The sequence below is a fragment of the Cucurbita maxima genome, unplaced genomic scaffold (genome assembly GCF_002738345.1).
Source record: "Cucurbita maxima cultivar Rimu unplaced genomic scaffold, Cmax_1.0 Cma_Scf00012, whole genome shotgun sequence".
Lineage (NCBI taxonomy): Eukaryota > Viridiplantae > Streptophyta > Magnoliopsida > Cucurbitales > Cucurbitaceae > Cucurbita > Cucurbita maxima.
Genome location: NW_019272028.1, coordinates 259,454 through 266,563, shown reverse-complemented (window position 1 = coordinate 266,563; position 7,110 = coordinate 259,454). Strand labels below are relative to the sequence as shown.

General features: G+C 39.7%; 2 protein-coding genes across 9 annotated transcripts in view; both read right to left on the bottom strand.

Moving 5' to 3' along the window:
* Positions 1-1,518: 1,518 nt before the first annotated feature.
* On the bottom strand, positions 1,519-2,628 carry LOC111487801 (zinc finger CCCH domain-containing protein 14-like). 2 transcript variants are annotated; one of them, XM_023135337.1, is made up of 2 exons: positions 1,898-2,626; positions 1,519-1,796 (listed from the first exon to the last, which is right to left on the bottom strand). In XM_023135337.1, exons 1-2 carry the CDS (start codon positions 2,522-2,524, stop codon positions 1,542-1,544), a joined length of 882 nt encoding a protein of 293 aa, XP_022991105.1. In that variant the 5' UTR covers positions 2,525-2,626; the 3' UTR covers positions 1,519-1,541. The 2 variants fall into 2 exon arrangements, with proteins under 2 accessions (XP_022991105.1, XP_022991106.1); XM_023135338.1 differs by having other exon boundaries at positions 1,552-1,796; positions 1,902-2,628.
* Positions 2,629-3,620: 992 nt separating this feature from the next.
* The window catches only part of LOC111487629 (putative lipid phosphate phosphatase 3, chloroplastic), a 4,293-nt gene continuing 803 nt past the window's right edge, over positions 3,621-7,110 (bottom strand). The window contains exons 2-11 of one of the 7 annotated variants that reach the window (XM_023135100.1): positions 6,862-6,970; positions 6,702-6,708; positions 6,155-6,276; positions 5,306-5,530; positions 5,116-5,203; positions 4,727-4,836; positions 4,561-4,651; positions 4,255-4,443; positions 4,110-4,169; positions 3,621-3,990 (exon numbers count right to left, since the gene is read on the bottom strand). In XM_023135100.1, the coding sequence (XP_022990868.1) occupies positions 3,773-3,990; positions 4,110-4,169; positions 4,255-4,443; positions 4,561-4,651; positions 4,727-4,836; positions 5,116-5,203; positions 5,306-5,521 (972 nt within the window). In that variant the 5' untranslated portion in view covers positions 5,522-5,530; positions 6,155-6,276; positions 6,702-6,708; positions 6,862-6,970 and the 3' untranslated portion in view covers positions 3,621-3,772. Of the gene's footprint in view, positions 3,991-4,109; positions 4,170-4,254; positions 4,444-4,560; positions 4,652-4,726; positions 4,837-5,115; positions 5,204-5,305; positions 5,531-6,154; positions 6,277-6,701; positions 6,971-7,110 lie in introns of those variants that run through there. The other 6 variants (XM_023135101.1, XM_023135098.1, XM_023135099.1 and 3 more) reach the window with 6 other exon arrangements.

Here is a 7,110-nt window from a genome sequence, read left to right as displayed (position 1 = left end):
TTAAAAAAAAAAAAAAAAAAAAAAAAGTTAGAAGTTTGAATCATTTCACGAAAGAAAATGAGATCGTTTGTGTATAGTGTCCACTTCTTATCATCCTCAATAGAATTCAAATGTATTTTGTTGTATTCAATACTATCACCGATATCTAACATCACACCGCATAGAAAATGTGGGTCCCTACAACTCATCAGAAAGAAATATCGAACCGATATGTCTATAAAAGTAAAGGTTAGAATGAACCGAGAAAAAGTAAGAAAGATTATAACACCAAAAAAGGAAAAAGTAAAGATGAGAATCGTAATATAATGGAGAAGTTTTTGGAATGAAGTTTAATTTGAATGTGTTCACAAATTTGAAACTAACCAAAAATAGGCAGAGAAAGGCATAAAAAAGAGGTAAAAAAGTGTGTAAGCAGAATATATGGTGGTGTTTAAAGTGGGTGTTGGGCACTTTAGTGATGGACGAAGAGGGTTTTACGGCTGCAAAAGGGTGAGTCCAAAGCCATAGCCTTTTCCTATAAATGGAGACATTCATTCATTCATTCATTGAGTCATTCATTCATCGCTATACAAAGAAAGTGCTGTAATAATCTGTTTCTGAGCTTATTGATTTGCTTGTGATATGTATGTATGGTATGTGTTGTTGCTGACAGAAGATAGAGAGCACAGATGATGAAATGCATTTGGGTATTAATTAATGGCATCTCACTCCTTTGTGCTCTCTATGCTTCTGTCATCACCTTCTCTTTCTTTTTCTCTGTTTTCTTGCGTTGCCTTCAAATTCTGGACCCCTTTAGTTTATATCTTCTCCACTTCGTTTTATATGTTCTTCACTTGCTTTTTCTTTCCTGGTTTGATGAATTGTGTTTATAAATTATAAAAATTAAGTTGATATTATCATAAAGATATTTATATTTTTTTGTGTATAAACTAAATTACTATGTACTAACGTTAACGCGGTCTAATTCCTTCTGGTTAACCAAAACCACTCAAGAATGTTCGATCAGTGTATGAATAGAGATGTTCACAGAGGACATGGTCTACTTCGTCCTCGTCCTATCTCCTTTCTCAAATTTATTTTTGCAGGAATTGGAGTGGGGTTTTCGGAGGAGGACGTGCTACATCAGGTTTTCCAATTTCTTTTTTTCTTTTTAATATTTTTTAAAAAATATTTTGTTTAAAAAAAATCATTTTATATATAGAGATAGGATAGTTATTTGGGTAGGACGAGAAATATAATCTTATTCCATTTAGGAATTCTTAATGCCATATAGGATAAATCTTTGCCAAGCTGGATCGAGACTTCATTCGGTTTGAATACCTTTTCAATTATTACAATATTGATCCACTTTTCAAAGAGCAAAAAACAAAACAAGATTATTAAATCATTCCACAAATAAATCAAAATAATAATGATAATAATAATAGAAGAAGGCCATTATTATGTACACTACACAGAAGCCAAGTAAAGAATTTGGCCTTATTTCTTGGAACGTCATTATTGGTGGTTTCTTCATTCTTATTAGTTTGCAGCAGCTTCCCCTACTGGTGGGTGAGAGAGTGGCGAAAATGGCAGCGGTGACCATAACAACACTTCTCACCGCTCAGTACCATCCGACAAATCTGTGTCTTGTAACGTGGGTGTCTTATGACCGGCCGCAGCTCTTCAACCCCGTGGGCAAACCGGCAATGCTCCCCGTAAGGGCACCCCCCGCTCTCCTCCCATTTCTTGCACAGCTCCGTCTTCGCCATCCCCTGCTTGTACACCTCCAACTCCACCGGACCACACACCCGCCGCTGTCCGATGGTATTATTAAAAAATAATAATTACTTATTAATTAGGTTTTCAAATAATACATAATGTAAAACAAATAAAGATAAAAGTTGACAAATTCTACCGACTGGATGTTGAGTGGAGCGGCGGCGGCGGAGGCAGCTGCAGAGCGGACGGAGATGCTTTTGGGAAGAGAGGTCCGGCGGCGATTGTTCCTTCCGTCGAACTGGCTGTTGTATTTTCTTATAACACTCGTCGGACTTATAATTTCATAACCAACTTCCTCCCCGTTTTGCCCTCCTCCAATCAGAGATTGGAGATCATCAACCGCGGTCTTCGACGAAAGAATCTTAATGAGCTCGGCGTTGGCCAACCGGAGCTGCGCATTCTCCCGTTGAAGACAATCTACATCGTCGGTGACTTGACGGAGGCGGCGGAGGCAGAGATCATGGCGTTGACAAAGCTCACGGTGCTCCAATATAAGCCGGGCCTGGAAAAGGAGATCGTCGGTCGTGGAAGTGGGAGTGGCGGTGCAGGGGTTGTTGAAGTCGTCATCGGCGGAGGAGGAGGAGGAGGAGGAGGGCGAGGGCGTGAATGAAAGAGATGACGATGATAATAATGGAGGGAAAATGGAGTGGTACATGGAAACGAAATGCAGGCTGCAGAGATTCTCTGGTTCCGGCGAGTTTGGAGAGGCTTCGGCGGTTGAAGAAAGACTGGACGGCAATGGCGGGCACATGTCGTCTTCCATTGGAACCCAATGGAAGTTAGACAAGAATGTTCATGATTTATATAGCTAACCCACCACACGTGTGTATGTGTATGTATATGTGTATGTATATGTATATGTATATGTTATGGTAAAGGGAGAGTTGTTAGGGAAAAGGGTTTTGGTGTTTTGGCGTGGCGTTGAAGCATGTGAGAAGTTGGAGAAGATGGGAGTTGTTAATCAGAAGATTGGTAATATCTGTAAGGGTTTTTGTTTGATTAAGCAAATGTTGAATGATTGTGGCGTTGGTTTCAATATCTAAATCTGAATGAAGAAAGGAGAGGAAGAGAGGGTTGGATGCGTAGTGATAATCATTCAAAGTTGGGACAAATGGTTTGCTTATTTGTCACAACTTTAACTAACTTGGATGGCCCTCATATGTTGGTGCATGTTCTTCAATTCTAATATACTTCTATTCCTCATTTTCATTTCATTTATTTATATATAAATCTCTCAAAAAGGAGAAATCTTTTTCCTCGTTTACTCGTTTAGATGGAGATTCTATGCCCCGTTTAGACTCGAGTTTTGCAAGTTTGTAACAGCCCAAACCCACCTCTAACAAATATTCTACTCTTTGGGTTTTCCCTTCTACGTTACGTTTCTCCTCAGACTTTAAAACGTGTATACTAGGAAGAGATTTCCATACTCTTATAACAAATGTTTTGTTTTCCTCTCCAATCTATATGAGATCTCACAATCCTCTTTTGGGGGCACAACGTCCTTGTTAGCACCCCGCCCAATGTGGACGTTGGACCCTAGGGGGGTCGGTTGAGGAGAGAAAGAAACGTGGTGGGCCCATAACCACAGACACATTCACATTGAGTGGTGTGCCAACAAGGATGCTGACCCTAATGGCAGTGAATTTGAGATCTCACATCGGTTGAAGAGAGGAACAAAACATTCCTTATAAAGGGAGGTTGGGTATGAAAACCTCTCTCTAGCAAACACATTTTTGGAAATCGTGAAACTGACAGCGATATATAACAGGTCAAAATAGACAATATCTACTCGTAGACTTGGTGGACTTAGACATGTCTATGTATTATTTACCTAACTAACCATTAGGTGAGATATATTGTTGACTAAGAGTTCAGAAGTAAAAAGAAAAAAAGTGTATTCAAAGAAGACACTGCTATACAAACGATCCGTATTGTTTAATGCACCACACACATACAAGCAATGCTGTGCCGTGGAAGCCTCCAAAGCAACAATATACATATATGCAAGCACTTATTTCCCCTCAGTTTCACTTTCAATTTCCTGCATTGACAAACAAGAATTTGAATCGGTGGACAGTAAGAGAAATCTACCGTTGCTTCGGTCGTCCTCCTCGTTCCCGGTCTGTCGTTCGACATCCTCTTGATTGACCACAAATGTGCAATTCGTTGGAGGTCGAGTATTAGTAGCAAGCATCTCCAACTCTCTAAAGTATGCATACGGTCCCCAACCTACAAGCCACAATCAGTAAAAACATTCCATGGTTTAGATATGACCAACGAGCAAGCTGCAACGGGCACACATCTCGTTGATTCGTCATAGATAATCGATTTTGGGGTCAAAACCATACCTTGAGAGTTGTATGGAGGAGGAAAGAACTGCAAGTAGCAGAAGGTAGATATGACCAGCCCTGCAAAAGTAGAGCTCTTTTATAACTATTTATCGTAATGTACATGATGCGAATGTGACGAGATGACAAAGAAAAAAGTACGTACCAAGCAGACCTCCAGCAAATACATCCTGCCAATGGTGCCAGTAGTCGTCCACCCGAGATATGCCAACGAGAGCTGCGAAAAGCAAGGGAAGAAAAACAATGCAGAGTTTTGCAATGTGGCCTCGCTGGTCAAATGCTTTGATTTTCCCTGATAAATACAATGACAGGAAACCGAGACCAGCAAAAGACACTGCATCGTGTCGAAAGAATACCGTTCCCGGTATCGAAAATCGCGTCGTTATTGTATCTTGCAAGGGATGGCTTACTTTTCAACTTAGAAGGGAAAGAATAACATTTTGTAACTTACATGAAGTATGCCCACTTGGAAAGCTCTTATGCCCTTCCTTGATAACATGCTCATCACCATGACATACAACATTGCCTAGTTTATCATAAACCTGAGAAACACGATATCAGTATGCAATGTCAAGCCAAGCAAGATGTGTATCGAAACAGAAGTTTAGGAAACACACATCTTTCCCGTCGGGAAAACAACGCCAAAAGAAGTTCGGTCGAGGTCGTCCCACTGCAATTTTTATCGCATCGGTAATGACTGCTGTTACTAAGATAGAGTATAAGAGACCTGCACGGAATGCTAGTTTACATCAGCTATGTAACAGCCCAAGCCTACCGCTAGCAGATATTGTCCTCTTTGAGCTTTCCTTTTCAGGCTTCCCCTCAAGGTTTTTAAAACGCATCGGCTGGGGAGAGGTTTCCACACCCTCATAATGCTTCGTTCCCCTCTTCAAGTGATGTGGGATCTCACAATCTACCCCCTTCGGGGCCAGCATCCTTGCTGGCACTTGTTCATCTCTCCAATCGACGTGGATAAAGGAAATAAATAATGAGGAACGTATCTCACCTAGTATGGCGTGGTGAAGATCATAGACATCCTTTCTACGCCAATATACGAACAGAAAAACTACTATTGGCAGAAGAACTGCATAGATCTAACCATCCACATGTAGAAAAGAACAGGAAATGGCTTCACATAAGTGTCCATTCCAGCTTATATCTGTTTTCATAGACAAGAAAAACACAAGCAAACCTACGTGTACAGCCCAGAAAGGAACAGTATTATCTTTAAAGGGAAATTTGAGATCAGTCATCATGTCCTTCCCAACATAGCGATAAAATGGATGGGAAAGATTTAGGATGAATTCAATCAGCACAAGAAGAAGAAATATAAACCAATCGTGCATGTGTATCCTCGCAACGGTGACTCCATCGGACCTTAACGTGTGTGAACCAAGCTGCACTTCCCTCATTCTGTTGTTCTGTGCAAGCACAAAAACCGAAAACGATGAAACTAGAACAAAAAAATAAATATAACAACTCAAGCCCACTGCTGCAAATATTGTTTACTTTGGCGTTACGTATTGCCGTCGGCCTCACAATTTGAAAACGTGTCTATTACGGAGAGGTTTCCACACCCTTATAAAAGAATGTTTCATTTCCTTCTCCAACCAATGTTGGATCTCACAATCCACTCCCCTTGGGGCCAGCATCCTAGCTGACACACCGCCCGGTGCTTAGCTCTGATACCATTTGTAACAGCCCAAGCTCACCACTAGCAGATATTGTCCACTTTGGCCCGTATCACAGTCAACCTCACATTTTTAAAACGCGTTTACTAGAGAGAGGTTTCCACACCCTTATAAAGGGATGCTTCGTTCCCCTCTCCAACCAACGGGGATTTGACAATATCAGATTCCACCTCTACTTCGCAGCAATAGCATGGTAGTGCATTCCATTGTAAAATATGATTATGGAAAGAAGAAGAATCATGAGCGAATATTCTCGAGCTAGCATTAATCAAATCACTAATGAGATATCAGTAATCTAATGCAAAGAAACAAAAGAAAAAGGGAGAGAGAAGAACAAAGCATAAAAGATGATACCTTTTGCTGCTCTTGATTATGGTAATCTATCAATGGGAAATTAATGGGTGGAATGCAATCGCTAGTTATGGAGGAAAGTTGTGGCCTTCTTTGTGATACAACCTAAATAACCCCAACAAACCCTTCAGGGGAAAAGTATTATTAAAAGCTCCAGAATATCTACAACTATATGTTATCTTGCTAGAATCCCAAAAGATAGCATAACCAGTCTCTAACAAGACCCCATTACTTTCGATTCATCGTTTCATCGTTTCATTATATCCAAATCAAAGAAAAACTTAACAACCAAGTGAATGGTATCATACATACAAAGCTTCTGCAGCTCCTAAAGCTCTCACAGACATTTATTCAAACAGTTGCTCAGCATCTGAACAAAAACCATTTTTCCCAAAACAATTCAAGAAAAAATCTCAATCTATGCCAAAAAGAAGAACACATTTCAATTTCAAATCTAATCAACATGAAAACGCATTGGACAGATCAATCATTCACAGAGTTAAAGCAATTAAAATTTCCTTGAAATTTAGCAACTGGGTAACCCACTAACCTGAAACCTGCCGCCGAAAATCTTAAAACGAAAAAGAGATCCAACAACATTCCTCCACGGCATTGTATCAACGAAATCAAAAGCAGGGGAAATCCCAAAATGAGAGGTGGTTACAAGATCTCACACATCAAAACAAAGCAAAGAAGTAAATATTTTATACCGTAGGAAGAAGCCTCGCCTTTCTTATCAGAGTCCAAGGCTTTGAAAATACCCACGAGGAAAGAGGTAAGAAGAAGAAAGCCGCTGGCCCCTCGAAAGGCGACAACCGGCTGAAAAGTAAACGACGAATTTACTATGCAAAAGATTCAACAAAAAAAAAAAAAAAAAAAAAAAAAAAAAAAAAAAAAAAAAAAAAAAAAAAAAAAAAAAAAAAAAAAAAAAAAAAAAAAAAAAAAAAAAAAAAAAAAAA

What these genes read in the sequence shown, in the direction of transcription:
- LOC111487801 (XM_023135337.1), bottom strand. Translation starts at nt 2,524, where the DNA reads ATGGAAGACGACATGTGCCCGCCATTGCCGTCCAGTCTTTCTTCAACC. An exon ending in CTCCACTCAACATCCAGTCG is followed by an intron (nt 1,797 to 1,897) that starts GTAGAATTTGTC and finishes ACCATCGGACAG; the next exon opens with CGGCGGGTGTGTGGTCCGGT.